Here is an 18,321-nt window from a genome sequence, read left to right as displayed (position 1 = left end):
CGCATTTAGTACTTCAACATTAAAAAAAAATACTTTAATTAATTAAACTTGAATTTAATTTAATCAACTAATTAAAATTAATGAATTAGTATTACTTTTCTTTTGGGGGACATATCATTATTGAACATTGAGTTTACAGGTGTGTGATAGCGTAGAGTGTAACTAGAATAAAGACTATATTTGTCATGTAGTGGCTTTATGCAATATTTTAGGCACTTTTTTAAAAGCAAAGACTTCCAATTTGGAAAAGTCTTTGTTTTTTATTTAATAAATAAAAAAACTTCTCATTATGTGACGTCAAATGAATAAAGACTCTATTTGTCTATTTCAATTTTAAAAAGTTAAAATGCAGAGAAGCTTCAAATTTGAAGAAGTCTTACTCTTTTCTTCTTAAAAATTTGATGAAGTCGTCGTCTTGTTAACTTGAAAGTTGCAGGTTGCAAGTTGTGACCGACAAAAATCAATATAAAATTTAGGGGACCAGCATATGGTAAACATGAATATTACACATGATTACTTTTACCTTTACTCTAGAAGGATTTGTGAGTATATAAAAATAAAACGAGTTATGAGAAATGTAGGACAACATATACAGCATTAGATGGAGTCTATCGAGGTGGCTGGCGCAAGGAAGGAAACTTACCTGCTGATTCGACGAAAATAGAGTTGGCAGGCACCACACAACCAAGGGATTAGTTGTCTTGCCAAAAAGAATCTATTCTTCCAGTTGGCCACTGATAATCTGATCTATTCCGAGAGATGATCACTGAAGCATCTGCCACCTATCTTTACAACAAAATTGATAACTTTGTGACTGCACAAGTGGAACTGCGGGGGAGCCTAGATCAAAGAATCAACGATTTGAAGAGTGAACATGAGTTGATCACAGAAGTTCTCAAAGGTGCAGATGCCCTCAAAGAGCCGGATAGCCAATTCCGGGTGTGGATTAAGCAGCTTCGCAGCATATATCTTGATATTGGGAGGGTTATTGGTATGTATACATACCGAAAAATTGAAAAAAATGCTACCCCATGGTACAGTGGATTACCAAAGATGCGGTCTCATGACATCTCCGATAAAATAGATGACATTGAGAAAAGGCTCAAAAGCATCAAAGAGAAGAAGGAGAGGTACCCGGTCTCTACAACTTCAACTTCAACTTCGGCTGAGCATCAAGCAGGAATTGCTCCTCTGTACACCCCTGAAACAGAGATTGTGGGCATTGAGGAACCAAGGAAAGAGCTGGCCAACTGGGTACTTGATTTTGAACAAGTGTACAGAGCCATGTTCGTGGTGGGAATGGGTGGATCTGGCAAGACAGCACTTGTCAAAGTGGTGTATGAACAGCTCAAGGTAGACTTTGATTGCCATGTTTGGCTCACTGCATCCATGTTTGAGCAGATGGGAGATCTCCTGTCAACCATGTACAACAAATTAAGCAACCGAGCAGGAGTAGGTCAGTCTTCCTCGACTTCTCCTCAGGATCTTATTGGCATGTTGAGAAGTTATCTGATAGGCAAAAGGTACCTAATAGTTCTTGATCATTGGAATAGAAATGATTGGTGGAGAGATGTTAGATATGCGTTCCCCAATTGTAACAACAGTCGAGTGATAATCACTACAACAAGAGGAGATATAGCTTCTTTATGTAGAGATACATCTACCGATGATATCTATAAAATTCCACCTTTGCCTTTGGATAAGGCTCGAGAACTCTTCTGCAGAGAAGCTTTCCCCGAAAGTGGCATGTATCCTTTGGAACCACACCTGCGTGAGGTATCTGAAAGGCTCTTGATAAAATGTGAAGGACTGCCACTTGCAATTGTCGAAATGGGGAAGCATTTATCACGCAAAGAGAGAAGAGAGTCGATATTCAAAAAAGTGGAGAGTAGTCTACAAGATGAGCTTGAGCGAGAATTGTCAAGCATCCAACAAGTACTGCTATCTGGTTATCATGACTTGCCGTACCATCTCCAACGCTGCTTTCTGTACATGGGCATGTTTCCAGAGGATCAACAAGTGAACCGTAGGATGTTGATTAGGCTGTGGATAGCAGAAGATTTCATAGAGAGACGGAATCAAACTGAACCAGAAGATATCGGAGAAGGGTACCTCAAAGAGCTCATGGAGAGGAACTTAGTAGAGGCCAGTGAAATGGAGTTTGATGGAAGACCACGAACCTTCCGACTCCATAACTTTATGCATAAGATTGTTCTCTCTAAAGCAAAGGATGAGCAATTTTGCCTAGTCACAGGTGAAGGTGATATTTCTGAAAAGGTGCAGAGAATATCAATACAGAGCAGTGAATTCAACATACCAGATGAAGGCAGGTATCACATCCGTACCTTCTTCTCAGCAAGCTTAGGAACGAAGATTCCACGAGCCATCATTCCCAGCATGATTCTTCTGAAAATTCTGCATTTGGATAATGCGATTTTGGATGCACTTCCTAAAGGAATTAAGGAGCTTTTACTATTGAAGTATTTGTCTCTACGTAACACAAATATCAAGCAGCTCCCCATAAGTACAGGGCGGTTGAAGCTCCTTGAAACCTTGAATCTGAAGCAAACATTAGTGACAAGCTTGCCAAAATCACTGCTTGATCTTCAGAAACTCCGGCACTTGCTTGTTGGTCGCAAAAGCTTTGCTTACCGCGAGGCTTTTGATGCAGTTCATGGTGTCAAGGTACATGAAGAAATAGGTTCATTAACCAACCTGCAGAATCTATCATTTGTGAGAGCAGAATCAGGAGATGGGGATCACAAACTGATTTTGGGGTTACAAAATCTGAAAAAGCTCAGGAAGCTAGGGATTGTTGATTTACCAAGCAGCAGTGGATCAATTCTGTGTAAAACAATTCAAATGCTAACGAGTCTACGTTCCTTGAGTATGAAATCATCGAAGATGGGTGAAATTCTGAACATTCAAGAAATCAATAAACCTCCCCATCTCCAGCGTTTGTATTTGTGGGGGAGCTTGGAGAGGATGCCTTCATGGATCGCAAAGCTCGACGACCTGGTTAGAATACGGCTCAAGTGGTCTAGGCTGCCAGCTGCCGACAATCCAATAACAATCCTTGGGAAGCTTAACAATCTTCTGGAGCTCCAGTTGCTTGATGCCTACACTGGAAACATGTTAGAATTTTGTGGTGGAACATTTTTGAAGCTCAAGATACTGGAGTTAAATCAAATGGAACAGCTTCAAATGATCAAGACAGGCAAGGGAGCATTACCTGGCCTCCAGAAACTCTCCGTAATCCTATGTCCGAAGCTGAGAGATCCAACTGGCATTGCCAACATCCCTCAACTCAAAGAGCTTCATTTCAGAGAGATGCCTCAAGATTATGTGAATCCTCTGCTGAGAAATGGTCCACTGCACCACGTTGTCGGGCATGTAAGGATAAGACTGGACTAAGGAAGAAAAGGTACGTGTATTCTACAACCACTGGACTGGAAGTGAACTACGCAAATACACTGAGGTCTATTCTATATTGGTTTTTCATTATAACTGTTCGATCTATCTTGTTTGGCTTAAATTCAGAACTGTTGCTTTGCAAACAATAAATGGCAGTGGTAGTGAGTGTTCATCATTTCATCTATTGTATTGTGGATTTTGTGAAGGTTGATTTGTGTTAAATCTTTATTGAATTCAATGTTATGTAAAATTAGTGTAGTATTTCATTACCCTTTCCACTTTATACTGTCTTTCTTAATGACGGAATTCATTGAATATTTGAGTTGTAAACATTAACCTTTGTGTTTGTGATATACTATTATCATAGTCTCTCACTTAAAGGTATCAAAACCAGAGACTCCATCACAATAAAAAAACACCAAAACAGACACAGACAATTTTTTTTTTGTCTCTCAGTTATAAACAAATACTGACCTGAAACCTAATTTCTCAACTCTTTAATTTACGCAGAAAATTGATGTGGTGAAATTGTGTTATATACATTTTATGCAGCAAACAAAATTAGAACAATAATTTATAGTTTTGCATTACATGGAGAAGAAACAAACTCACGAAAACTACGTCACGAAATTATATACTCTCTGTCCCAAGGTATTAGACCAACTTTTCTTTTTGGGATGTCCCAACATATTAGACTCATTTCCTTTTTTAGCAAAAAGCATCTATCTTATTTTATTCTCCACCTACTTTTTTCTCTCTTCTCTCCCCTACCTTTTTCCTCTCTCATACTTTACTCTCTCCACTTTAGAGCATCCGCAATGGTCGGCTAGCGACCGGCTAGCCGATTCGTCGCGCTAGCCGATCAGCTAGCCGAACCATTGCAATCGGCAAACACGAAATCGGCGAGCGGATCGGCGTGGGCTGGCCGATCGCTCGTCGCTGGCCAAAGCGCTGGCCGATCGGCTAGCCGCCATTGTGGCGGCCCGATCGGCCAGCGCCGATTTTTGATTTTTTTTTTTTAAAAAAAAAATCATATATAAACGCGATTTTCGTTTCATTTTCATTTGCACCACTTGTTTTAACTAGTTTTCTCTCTCTCTAACTTTCTGTACAAGAGCATCATCGAGCGATGAGTAACGCGGGTGGTAGCGGTAGTGGTAGTGGTGGGGATCCTGAGGAGTACGAACGGAGGATGAATGAGGCTATGGAGGCCTACATGAACCGCGGGATGGAGCGGTACATGCGTATGGTGGAACAGCAGGCGATACCTCGCCCTCCACGAGTTGTCCACCACCGAGCAGTGATTGATCGGGATCACGTAGCTGCACATCAGCGGCTGTACGAGGACTACTTTGCAGAGTACCCGCGGTTTCCCGCCAACATGTTCCGGCGGCGTTTTAGAATGCGCAGGGAGTTGTTTATGCGCATCGTTGGGGCATTGGAGCGTCAATATCTGTGTTTCCGCTTCAGGCACAATGCGGCTGGCAGACCCGGCCACACCCCTATCCAAAAGTGCACGGCGGCAATCAGGCAGTTGGCCTATGGAGGCGCGGCAGACATGTGGGATGAGTACCTCCACATCGGTGAGTCGTCAGCCCTGAAATGTCTGAAGGAGTTCTGTGGGGGCGTGATCAGCATTTTCGGTGAGCAGTACCTTCGAAGCCCTACTCCCGAAGATTGTCAGAATTTGATGCAGATGCACGGGGAGAAGCATGGGTTCCCTGGGATGTTAGGCAGCATAGACTGTATGCATTGGGAGTGGAAGAACTGTCCGACTGCCTGGAAGGGGGCCTACACGACCGGCTACAAGTCAAAGAACCCCACGATAATCCTCGAGGTCGTAGCTGATTATCGGCTGTGGATCTGGCATGCGTATTTTGGGGTAGCCGGGTCGAACAACGACCTCAACGTCCTGAACTCGTCTCCCCTCTTTAACGAGAAGTGCCAGGGCGTCGGTCCAGCCGTCTCTTTTGTGGCCAACGTCAACCGGCATGATATGGGCTACTACTTGGCGGATGGGATATACCCTCGGTGGCCGGTCTTTGTGAAGACGATCCGACAAACAAGTGATGAAAAGAAGGCCTACTTTGCGCAACGACAGGAGTCGGCGCGCAAGGACGTGGAGCGCGCATTTGGTGTGCTCCAGTCTCGATTGGCGGCAATTAAGGGCCCAACGCGTTTGTGGGATGTCGGATGCGTTTCCGAGATAATGTACACCTGCATTATCCTGCACAACATGATCGTCGAAGACGAAGGCATATAACTGACTAGTTGGGTCAGTGACGATGAAGCCGGTCCAAGCCACAGAACGGCCACCCCTAGTGTACGACAGGGGGTACCTCTCGATGAAGCCGGCCGACTCAAGGAATTTGCCAACATGCGCCAAGTGGATGCTCATATTCAACTCCAAAAGGATATAATTGAAGAGTTGTGGGCACGGAGGATTGCACGGCGATAGTTTTTTTTCTTTATTATGCATGAAATTTTTTTTTATCTATGTAACTTTTTTAAATGCAATTAATGAATTTTCCCGTATATGTGTCGTAAATTTAATTCCGTATTTTAATCGTAATTTTAATTCCGTAAATGTAGTATATTTTGAATTGTTTTTATTGCGGCTGGCCTATGGCTGGCCTAAATCTGATGTGGCAGGTGGTTTTTTTAGTGTTGCTGACGTGGCAGGGGAGAGAATGGCTGGCCTATGGCTGGCCTAAGCACCATTGCGGATGCTCTTAACTATTTAAATATCAATTCCTTAATTCATGTGCCCAAAAGAAGTGAGTCTAATACTTCGGGACGGAGGGAGTATAATAATAACGAAATCGATAATCGTATTACCCGGTTTCCCTATTCCGATGATGGCTGAAGCTCATCCGACTTTCGACTTCCTCTAACTAGTGTGGAAACGCCGCCATTTCGATTTTCCAGCAATCATAAGCAAGAGTTGTGCTTGAAATTCCCCATCCGTGCCCACTTTCGTGCTCTTCTGCGAGGACAAGCTCAAGGTCCCACCATTCTATTATTCAATTTAAATACTTCAATTACTAAAAACATTTCTACATTGTAAAAATACATTAAAAATTAAAAATTACATAATTCAAATCCTAAAAATTAAAAATTAAATAATTAAAATCCTAAAAATTAAAAAATACATAATTAAATTCATAAAATTAAAAAGACCCACTACTCGTTGCCGAATGAGATCGGGCGAAATCCATTTTTGAATTTTTTAGAGAAGGTTTGAGTGAGATAGGATGTGTAGATGATCAATATGAAAAAATATGAATGAGAGATAATTTGATGTGAAAAGTGGATGATGAATGTGTGTATTTATAGATGATTTTGGGATAGAAAAATAAAAATTCCAAAAAAACGTCTATAAATGGCTTTTTTTTTGGAATCCAAAAATATTTTTTTATATTTTTAATAATAATTTTGAATTAAAAAAAAAACAAATTTGCCAACGAATATACTGTTGGCCAATCGTATTGCGCCACGTAAGGCTGCTCAGCGGCACGGCGCTGCTCTTAATAAGAGCAGCACCGTGCCGCTGGTACGGACGGACGAGCTGCAGCAGTGGATGGCGGTGTCCTTGCCAGCGGCACGGACAGACGAGCATGAGTAATTGCCGATTGTGCCTTTTGTGCCTCACGCTCCTAGGCACGCTTTTGCCAACGTTGATGACGTTTTTTTATTTTAGCCCAATACATATGCTTACTTTGGTACTTAAAAATTGCGTACTATGAATTAGTCCATTTTTTAACAAGAAAAAACGACAAAGTTTAAATTTTGATGATGTCATAAAACGCCTAGAGTTGCTCATGTAATAGCGCTTCTCCTTGAAATTGGCAACGCCGACAACCTCCAATCAGTAAATGGATGTCAGCAATCGACCAACCACGTCATGACGACCCAGATGAAGGAAACTTACTTAAACGCAAGTAATGTTTTCAATCAAATCCAACCCATAACAATAGTAAATCCATACATAATCCACTGAATTTATAATCCTCAAAAGAATCCAATGTATAAGTTACAATTCTAAAATTCAGGTGACATACCAATAATACAACATTGATGAAATCATTTATTGCAAATCAAACCATAAATCATTGCAGATGTTGTTAAATTCATCGTTAAAATTCGTACTTGGATTTTACATGTGTATCACACTGCAGCAGCAGATTCAAGCCTCAAATAGCTCTCCTGCAATCAAAAGTGGATTGCATCCCGTCTGTTCAGTTTCAAACACTACTAAGAATTATACTCCATATCTTTTGCTTAACTAATGCTACAGAAAATACCATGAAGCCTAACAGAATGAAATAATTTAACTAGCAAAATCACACTCTTCTATACAACACTCTCCCTCTCTCTCAATGTATACTCTCATTTGACAAAATCATTTTCATGAACTCAATGCACAGTCTCAGTTATCAACACTCACTTCTTTTCTCTATTTGCTAATAGTCTAAACTCTAATTAATAAAATACTCAAGTAATGTTTTCAATCAAATCCAACCCATAACAATATTCATTTTATGCATAACCTACTCTCAAACTAATCCAACATGAGTTACAATACTTACATTTAGGTGACGTGACAACTCAAAAATCGAACAATGGTGATTCATTCTTTGGAAATCAAAGCATCATAGAATTCCTTGAAAAAATTCATAGTATCATCATCATCAGGTGTCTCACTTCCTAGCAGCTGATCAAAATCCTTAAGGAGCTCAACCTGCAAACAAAATTGGATTCAATCACTTTTTTTTTCACGTGTCTCACTTCCTAGCAGCTGAGTAAAACACTTAAGGTCTCACCTGCAAATCAAAATTGGATTCAACACTTTCTTCACCTGTCTCACTTCCTAGCAGCTGATCAAAAGCCTTAAGGAACTCACCTGCAAATCAAAATTGGATTCAATCATTTTTTTTTTCCAATTTTATCTACTAAGAATTACTCCTCATCGTTCACATACATATACCAATCTCATCCTCTTCCCAATTGGCATTTTCTTCATCATCATTCTCTTCCCAATTGGCATTTTCTTCATCATCATTCTCTTCCTCGTCGCTAGTGCAGTAACAAATTTCGAAGAAGGCCATTGTACAAAGTTAAAATTAAACAATAAACAAGACAAAATACTGACATGTATGTTGTCTTTGTTCTAAGCCAGCATCAGTTACGTGAATCAAACAAACAATTAAAAAACAACAGCATATATATGTAATTGAATTGCTTTGCGATATTAAAGCAAAAATCATGCATACCACGAAACAGATTTCGTGTTCAAATAATAAATTTTCTTACATTCACGTAACAACCCAACAATACAATGATTGATTTTCGAGCATAGGGGTAGAAAACGTGGTGCTCACCTTTCCAAGTTGAGTACAGTGTCTCCACGCCTGCAAATGATATATATAAAGTTATAACAACCTAAAACACTTAATTTGATAGTAATACACACAACATAGAAATTCATCTCAAGACTGTTGTTAGCCTAACAGCTATCTTGAAATATACTAATATTAACATAATTTATGGTTTGAATTGCAGATGGAGGACTAACCTTTGAATTTTGATAGTTTTCACTTTCTCATAAAATGAAGAAGAGGCAACAACACGAAGCCTAACATCAAATCCCAGTTGTAGTTGCCTGGCCCAAGTCAAAGCTAAAGGATTGCAGTCCACTAATTCAATCTCCACACTAGATCCGGGTTCGTTCAGACAATGAGGCCTGTGGATCTCTTCTAGTTTGTAGCAATGTTTCATGCTTAGATATTTAAGCATAGGGAAGCTTTGGAATCCTGGTTTCCATTGCACCAAATCACTTTCTTCAATTAGAAGAAACTCAAGCGTCTTAAAACTATACCTTTTTGTTTTCCAGTGTGAACCTTGGAAGGCATAGGATCGCAATTTCAGCACTATAAGACTTGGCAAATAGCCAACGACGTCCAAATATTTCCAGGGAAACCCCATGCCGCTCAAATGTAACTTTCTCAAATTACGTGGAAACGTCAACCATCTAGGACTCACTGGGACAACATGACCGCGCTTAATCACAGGATTTGTGATACTGAATTTAAGTGTCTCCAAACTTCCAAGTGTTGCAATGTAATCAAAGTAACACAAAAGGTCGTTATGATCATCATAAGGTGTCAACTCAATCTCTACTCCAAATTTCTTTATATTGGGAATTCTTTTGGAGAGTTCCGACACACTGCAAATGCTAGCATTCACACCTACAAGTGTTGAGAGCTTTTCCAAAGAAGCAACATGAGATGGAGCTACAAGGCTCTTTCCCAATATCTCAATATGCTCTAAGTCTTGCATATCCCATATTTGTATTGGTATATATGATGGAGCTCTACAACGTCTAATTTTCAAATGTGGATGGATAATCAAGGCTCGAAGGTTGAAAAGTTTGGATATAGTGGCAGGGAGTTCTCCATTGCAAGTTAGAGCAAGGTACTTTAGTTGAACTAGTGACAAAATTTCTACTGGGAAAGTGTAGAAACGTTGTGTAAGAGCATCTATTTCTCTTAACAATCTAAAACCGACATCTATACAGACTGGATATTGTTGGTAAGGACCATAGAAAAGGAGAGAGCGTGAAGAGGATGCACAATCCAATGTCACCGAGTTGCGAAACTCTTTGATGCCAAATAGAATGTTATTTTCTAAACACAAGCCTCGCTGATCTTTTAGACCTTCGTCATCGGTTAACTTATTTAAGACATGATATAACTTGTTCTTACTAGCTTCTACTCTGCACACGTGTCGCCACGAAGAATGAAGGCGGAAATTTTTGAAGTCATCAACAAGAATATGAGGCGAAGTAGTTTTATCTACGCTCTTCAAGATGTGCAAAACAAGATTGTAAGAAATAGATAGAGTTCTCAAACATTCCGTATCATACCACAAGCCCTCAGCAGTTAGCATAATGATGATCTTGGAAAGGGGTGTGGCATTATCTTGAGGGAAAACTCCCATAAATAGAAAAGGCATTTTAAGATGCTCAGGTAAGTAGTTGTAACTTGGGAAAAGTACCTTTGATATTTCATTATATGCATCTGTGAACACTGAATTTCTCCTTTCTGCAACTTCTTTCCAGTAGACAAGGTCTCTGATATGCTCGGATTTCGATAGGAAGTCAGCAATGGTGACTATCATGAGAGGGAGACCTTCACAAAGCTTAGCGATTTTAATGGCAGCTTTGTGAAGTTGAGGAGGGCAGCCCTCATCACCAAACACCTTGTCACATAATAGATCTGTACTTTCTTTTTCGTTCAAAAACCGCACCTCACAGCCGTTACCAGGAAACACGGCCAATGTATCACTCATCAGCATTCTATGTCGGTAAGTAACCAAGACATGTGTACATCCATTTTCAGTGTTTGGTAAGGAACCTACCAAGGCAGACAATACTAGATCATCCCAGACATCATCCAGCACAACGAGGCAATGCTTTCCATCTATTTTTTTTGGAAACAAGTCAGTTAGAGCTATTCCAGAGAGTTGAGCATTGATGCCTTGTAAAATTTGAGTGATGGGTTGAGGTACTCTGCCTACGGTGACCCAAGCGCGGCACTCATATATGCTCTGAATATCTGCATCTTGATAAATTTGCCTTGCGAGAGTCGTCTTTCCAATGCCGGCCATTCCATAAAATGAGTAGACACGACCAAAGTTGGCATCAATTTTCATAAGACGGGTTTTGATTTTTTGGAATTGGTCGGATAATCCAATCATCTTAGAGTTGGTTCCATGAAAGCCGAATTTTGAGGAAACAAGTTCGTCTTGAGGCATATTCTCTACTTGATAGATGTAATACTCCTTCATATCATAGAGATTCTGGATCAAGGAATAAGCATCCTTTTGCAGACTCTGCAGATCAATGGAGGCTGTCTTTTCAAGCTGTGAAGGAATCTGTTGTGTGAGAAGGGATTCCAATGAGTCTTCGAATTTCCAAATTGCGTCTTTGATGATTCCATCCAAAGCATTCACATTCTTCCTGCTCCTGCTTGGACTGGTGTGGTTCAATCTTAATAGAATATCGCCCCAAGGCACCAACTCCCTGTACACGACTTCTAAGATTTCTTCAGACCGACCAACAAGGCTATAACGAGGACACCTGTCAATATCTTCAAGTGTATTCTTGAGAGAACACACAGCACCAAAAGCCGTCATTCTTCTTATATAAGATCTGAATTGGAAATTGGAATGATGGTGATGGAGCCTTGGAAATTATCAAATTACAGTGGAGAAGCTGAGCTATGTTATGCGTGAATTCTGATCTAAAACGGAATATTTTATTTTATATGTCAGTCCAATCGTCTCATCTCATTATTGCCAATAACACACCTAATTTCCGATTTTCAACGCTATCAATATTTAACAATGTGATAATATAAACGGATATGGACATGTAAAATACAAGTACTACCATACTATATTTTCCACCAACTTTAAATTGGCACCTAATATCATTAATTTTTTCAGATTGTGGTTTTTACTCAGCTAGACACGAATTAAAATAATTTCGACCAAACATTATTCATGCTAGCAGCCGTCGAATCTATGTGGACTATCGAAATATATTAAAAGAATCGACATCATTTCCAACTCCTAATTTCAAAAAAAGAAAAAAGAAAAAATTCAGAGTGTTGAATTATTCTAATCACATGGGAATAGTGGGGGAGCAACAATATTCAATATACATCAATGAGGAGTAGAGAGAGGCGGGGCTCGTGTGTAGAAGCCTGATTTTTTTTTTATTATATACTTTTTTTTTTATCTATGTATCTTTTTTTTTTATTTAAATGAAATGAATGCATTTTTTCGTATATGTCTGATAAATTTAATTCCGTAATTTATCGTAAATTTAATTGCGTAAAATGTAGTTGTTTTTGAATTATTTTTATTGCGGCTAGCCTGTGGCTGGCCTTAGGCTAACCTATTTGAGTAAAATGATGATGTGGCAGAGAGAGAGTGGCTAGTCTGTGGCTGGTGTAAAGCTATTGGAGATGCTCTTAAAAAAAATTCGGCAGAAAATACCAAACTTTTATAAAAGTTTACGATTTCCGTGCCAATATCCCTAATATAAAAGTGTATAAATCTTTTGCCAATCTTCTTAATTGAATAAATAACCAGATACGAGATTGAGAAAGTAAATTTTATAGCAATAATATGGTTTTCGGTGGTACAATTATATAAAAAAGTTCTTAGACTTTTGAAATAGCTTACACAAGTAAAATTCCAATATAAAATAATTATTAGTTAGAAATTTGAAAATATAGTAACACACAAATTCAAGCAAAGCATCTTAGAAAATGTCAAATTAATGAATTATGGACTCTGAGCCCAATTAATCTTGGTCAAGCTTAAATTCCGAATGTTACATATTATCCCGAAACAATTTTATTATTCGCCAATTTCAAGCAAAAGTCATGTGCATATCCTTTTTCTCAAACTTGTAGGCTAATTTATTGATGCTAGAAATTCGGAAATCACATGCTATGGTTTAATGTTTTAAAAAAACTACTCGGAACGCAGATGCTCAAAGCTAGGATTTTGGCAGAGGGGTCCAAATCACGATATGGGTAAATTGGTAATTTTCACTGTCGATACCATCGAAATCAGCTGCGACACATGGGCATTTGGGGAAATAAATATAAATCGCTATGACGAAGGTCCAACACTAGATCATCACAAAGTCACAGACAAGATCTCTAATATCACGATGGAACCGTTCAGCTTCCATAACTCCATATTTCACTCTCTTTAAAGCATAAATTCTTTATTACCGAGATTTCCGCTATCCATAGCAATTCGCCTCGAAATAAAAAATTTCATGCATTTCTCTGTGGATACTAAAGACTTAATTTCTCTAAGGGTTCGTTTGGTACACGGAATTGGAATTGAATTGGAAGGAATTGAATTGGAATTCAATTCCAAATCCTTTGTTTGGCAAAATGAAATAATTGATATGGAATTGAATTTAAAAAATTGAATGTGAGAGTGTGTGTGTGAGAGTGTGTGTTGTGTACTGTGTGTGAGTGTGTGTGTTGTGTGCGTGTGCTGTGTATGTGTGTGTTTGAGGATGTGTGTAGTGTGTGTGTGTAAGAATGTGTGTTGTGTGTGTGCGTGTGCGTGTGTTTGAATCGTGCTGTGTGTGTGCTGTGTGTGTGTGCGTTTTTGCTGTGTGTGTGTGAGAATGTGTGTGCTGTGTGTGTGTGCGTTTTTGCTGTGTGTGTGTGTGCTGTGTGTGTGTGAGAATGTGTGTGCTGTGTGTGTGTGTTTTTGCTGTGTGTGTGAGAATGTGTGTGCAGTGTGTGTTTGCTGTGTGTGTGCAGTGTGTGTGTTTGCTGTGTGAGGATGTGTGTGAACGTGTGGTGTGTGTGTGTGAAGGTGTGTGTGCAATGTGTGTAAGAATTATGCATTGTGTGTGTAATTTAAAAAATATTTGGAATTCCACTACTTTTGATATGGTATTCAAATTGTGGAATTGGAAGATTTGGAATTGTAATTCAATTCCAAATTCAAAAATTTTTATGATACCAAACACTAGATTTGGAATTGAAGGCTCCAATTCCAATTCCACACCTCCAATTCCGTGTACCAAACGCAGATTGTTATTGTTTTCAAAATGTTTTGTTACATTATTACCTAAGTTTTAACATTATTTTTTTCAAATTTATAGATTACAATCCACAACTTCTAACTAGTACTTTTGAAGTATATGAGTAGAGATGTCAATTGGGCCTGCCCATCGGGTTTCGGGCCAACCCTACTCGGGTTGCGGGTCAATCGGGTGCGGGCTTGCCGAGTTGTGATTTCTTTTGGGTTGTAAAAGTTCGGCCCTGACCCTAAAAGCTCGGGTTTCGGGCTAGCCCGGCGGGTTAATCGGGTTGCTACCGATAAGGTTAAGGCTTGAACAATCCAATAAATCATGATGAAAATTAGTTATATTTATAAAATATAAAATATTTAATTATGATAAATTTGATATATATGCTTAAACTCGATCATAAATTACTAATATTTGTGATATTTCGTGAAATTTTAATGCATGTAAAAAATTTTAATATTCTTTTAGTGAGATTAATTTATATAACAATTATTATATTAATAAAAATTCAATATATAATTTATATATTTACCATAAAATTGAAAGTTATCTTTTTTTAGTTATCTATGTCATAAAATTAGTCAACGAAGTGCCGAATTAGGAGTAAAAAAATTTAAAATATATATTTTACCGGGTTATCGGGCCAGCCCATCGGGTTTTCGGGTCTGGCCCTAACGGGTTGCGGGTTAATCGGGTGCAGGCTTATCGGGTTTTATTTTTATTGGGCTAGAAATTTTCGACCCTAACCCTATAAATTTAGCGGGCTATTCGGGCCAACCCACGGATTGCGGACTACATTGACATCCCTATATATGAGGACACCCTTCCTTCAAATTTTGTGGATGTGTTTTCTAGATTTCTGCATTTTATGTCGTTATTTGATATGTGGTGTTTTTTAATATCGAAAAAGTGTTGGATTTTGAGAAAACGGCAAGGCCCTAAAAACACTAACCCCATTCATTTCTTTATGGTAAATAATCGTTTCTTTAATATGTTTCGTAATGAATGATGTTTTGTAGATTTCTGTGGAAATAATTGTCGTGGATCAAATTTGTAAATTCTAGGGGTAACTGCTTTTAAAGTCACAGACTTTCCATGAATTTCGATTTTTCCCACGAATTTTAAAAAGTTCGTATAATGTCACGAACTTTATTGTAGATTGTCATTTTCCCATGTTAGGTTTTCCGGTCTGATTCAAACTGTTCGTTTTCTATTAAGACAATGTCCAAATTCTTTTATCTTACTATCGTTATCTTCGTCTTTGAAATAGCTTCGCGTGGGTACCTTGTACGCCTCAATCGGAACTCGGATGAAGAAGTTATGGCCATTTGATGAAGGTTGCGACCTTTGTGCGACCTTGTACTATCATAATGGCCATAACTTCTTCATCCGAGTTCCGATTGAGGCGTACAAGGTATCCACACGAAGCTATTTCAAAGACGAAGATAACGGTAGTAAGATAAAAGAATTTGGACATTGTCTTAATAGGAAACGAACAGTTTGAATCAGACCGGAAAACCTAACATGGGAAAATGACAACCTACAATAAAGTTCGTGACATTACATGAACTTTTTAAAGTTCGTGGGAAAAACTGGAATTCATGGAAAGTTGGTGACTTTAAAAGCAGTTACCCCTAAATTCTAATATTAAAATGAGATGGGTGAATTTTATAGTGTTTTTCTTTTGTAATACCCAATTCTATGTAATGCAACTTTTTATAGTGTTGTAATGGTAGTCAATTTATGATTAATACCATAATATATTACAGGTAATGCATACTTATAACATTATAATGCAATATGCTAGTTTATATATGGGGTAACTGCTTTTAAAGTCATAGACTTTCTATGAATTCCGGTTTTTCCCACGAATTTTAAAAAGTTCGTGTAATGTCACGAACTTTATTGTAGATTGCTATTTTCCCATGTTAGGTTTTCCGGTCTGATTCAAACTGTTCGTTTCCTATTAAGACAATGTCCAAATTCTTTTATCTTACTATCGTTATCTTCGTCTTTGAAATAGCTTCGCGTGGGTACCTTGTACGCCTCAATCGGAACTCGGATGAAGAAGTTATGGCCATTTGATGAAGGTTGCGACCTTTGTGCGACCTTGTACTATCATAATGGCCATAACTTCTTCATCCGAGTTCCGATTGAGGCGTACAAGGTACCCACGCGAAGCTATTTCAAAGACGAAGATAACGATAGTAAGATAAAAGAATTTGGACATTGTCTTAATAGAAAACGAACAGTTTGAATCAGACCGGAAAACCTAACATGGGAAAATGGCAACCTACAATAAAGTTCGTGACATTACATGAACTTTTTAAAGTTCGTGGAAAAAACCGGAATTCATGGAAAGTTGGTGACTTTAAAAGCAATTACCCATTTATATATTGCATAATTTATCAATTATCACTCACATGCGTATATTAGATCTTCAATAAAAATATCATGTACTAATGTAATATCAATTGATGTGTAATGCATATTTTATATAACTCATGTGAATATTTCGAATAAAATTTGTTACATTAATAAGAGATGAATGAAATTTGATAGATATATTATTTAACGATGCATTTTCTATTCACTTTAGCGCGTGATAATGTTATTCAATCAATATTTTATAATAATACTATTATTTTATCTTGAAGTGAAATAGAGGAATGTTTTTACAAAGTAAATAAGAAAAAGAAAATATTTAAAGGAGAGTTTATTATTCATTGGTTCCATTGGGCCTATGCTAAGCTTATCTATAATAGGCCCATATTAAGCTCATATGTTGGGGCCACATTGAGTCCATAGATAATGAACTTTTAGTTATCATTCGCTATATTTATTCTCCTATAGACATAAATTTAAAAATCGCATCATGATGTAATCCCTTCGTCCGTTATTAGTAGTCTTATAATCATTTTAGTCCATCCATCATTTTAAGCCCCGATTCACTTTTATCATAACTAGTAGGTTGACCTCACTTTTCACTAACCCATTATCCTCACGTTTTATTACTCCCTCTTCCTATAGTAGATGTCACACTTTCCTTTTTAGTTTGTCTCACAAAAGATGTCACATTTCCTTTTCAGAAAAAGTTCTCTCTCACATTAATATAAATATATTATTTTCTCTTTCCACTTAACACATAAAACAACACCTTCTAAAATCTTGTGTCTATCCCCAAGTGTGACATCTACTATGAGACGAAGAGAGTATAAAACTATATAAAAATGGGTATCACATTCCACTATCTTTTTCCATCCACTTTCCTTTGTATTTCTTAAAATGCGTATCGAACTTAAAATGAGACTCCTAATAGGAGACTCGAATTTGTGATTTTTACCCTCAGACACAATGATTTAAAAACCGGATCGGCCGATGAACCGGTGAGGCTACTGGTTCACGGTTCAACCGGTTCAACCGGTCCAACCGGTTCAATCACTGGTCGAACTGTTTTACCTTGCAAATATATATAACTAAATATATCCTTACAAAGTATATTAAATTTAATGAGTGATAAATTATAATTAGTAATATATAACAAAAACATATACTATTAAACTTTGTATATAAATTAAATATGAAGAGCATTTAAAATAAGTGAATGATAAAATTTAAATAATAACTAAATACATAAATTATTAATTAGAATAACTAAAAAAGTACAATATTTTTCATATATAAATAAATAAAATTTATATTAATTCAAAAATGTTTATGTGGTGAAATAATATTATAGACAATATATAAAAATAAACATGAATTTTTAGTTAATTTGGATAAATATATACTATATTAGTATTATTAGTTAATACATAAATTAAACATGATTTATTAATAAGTTTGGAGTATTATTTAGTAAATATGGAGTAATAAACTATGTTAATAATACATATACTACAATATTAAATCTTAGGTAAAATCTATTATTTATATACATTATACAAATAAAAGTAAAATTTAGTGAGGGATAGTTAATATTAAGCATATCACAACTAATAATAATTATTTAAAAGTATAAAATTAAACACAAATTATTAATTTGTGTGGACAAAAAATTACAAGTTTAATGTATAACAATAATTAATGCTCATAATATTTCATTCAAGTACATGTGGTGGAGTGGTAGAGATGTTGGTCTCTTGACTCATAGGTCATGAGTTCAACTCCCACCAAACTCTAATTTTACAAAAAATTTAAAAATCTAGAAAACCGGTTTCCAGTTCCCAGCCAGACCGGTCCGGCCGGCCGGTTCCGGCAGTTCATGGCGG

The 18,321-nt window shown here is 37.5% G+C and overlaps 2 protein-coding genes across 3 annotated transcripts; one reads left to right on the top strand and one right to left on the bottom strand.

Moving 5' to 3' along the window:
* The first annotated feature begins 382 nt into the window (after positions 1-382).
* Positions 383-3,680, top strand: LOC125212877 (disease resistance protein RPM1-like). The gene has a single exon (XM_048113165.2). The coding sequence runs from the start codon at positions 760-762 to the stop codon at positions 3,412-3,414; it is 2,655 nt and encodes an 884-aa protein (XP_047969122.2). The 5' UTR covers positions 383-759; the 3' UTR covers positions 3,415-3,680.
* A 3,713-nt stretch (positions 3,681-7,393) lies between these two features.
* On the bottom strand, positions 7,394-11,680 carry LOC125216724 (putative late blight resistance protein homolog R1B-12). 2 transcript variants are annotated; one of them, XM_048118500.2, is made up of 6 exons: positions 8,990-11,680; positions 8,796-8,825; positions 8,396-8,490; positions 8,238-8,317; positions 8,004-8,155; positions 7,394-7,648 (listed from the first exon to the last, which is right to left on the bottom strand). In XM_048118500.2, exons 1-5 carry the CDS (start codon positions 11,608-11,610, stop codon positions 8,045-8,047), a joined length of 2,937 nt encoding a protein of 978 aa, XP_047974457.2. In that variant the 5' UTR covers positions 11,611-11,680; the 3' UTR covers positions 7,394-7,648; positions 8,004-8,044. The 2 variants fall into 2 exon arrangements, with proteins under 2 accessions (XP_047974457.2, XP_047974449.2); XM_048118492.2 differs by having other exon boundaries at positions 7,394-7,620.
* Between the last annotated feature and the right edge of the window lie 6,641 nt (positions 11,681-18,321).

Source organism: Salvia hispanica, chromosome 2 (assembly GCF_029641045.1).
Source record: "Salvia hispanica isolate PSC_SH4W2 chromosome 2, Shi_PSC_v1, whole genome shotgun sequence".
NCBI classification, from domain to species: Eukaryota; Viridiplantae; Streptophyta; class Magnoliopsida; order Lamiales; family Lamiaceae; genus Salvia; species Salvia hispanica.
This window is presented reverse-complemented; position numbering and strand designations above follow the sequence as displayed.

What these genes read in the sequence shown, in the direction of transcription:
- LOC125212877 (XM_048113165.2), top strand. Translation starts at nt 760, where the DNA reads ATGATCACTGAAGCATCTGCCACCTATCTTTACAACAAAATTGATAAC.
- LOC125216724 (XM_048118500.2), bottom strand. Translation starts at nt 11,610, where the DNA reads ATGACGGCTTTTGGTGCTGTGTGTTCTCTCAAGAATACACTTGAAGAT. An exon ending in AAAACTATCAAAATTCAAAG is followed by an intron (nt 8,826 to 8,989) that starts GTTAGTCCTCCA and finishes TATCATTTGCAG; the next exon opens with GCGTGGAGACACTGTACTCA. An exon ending in AGAGGATGAGATTGGTATAT is followed by an intron (nt 8,318 to 8,395) that starts GTATGTGAACGA and finishes TTTGATTTGCAG; the next exon opens with GTGAGTTCCTTAAGGCTTTT.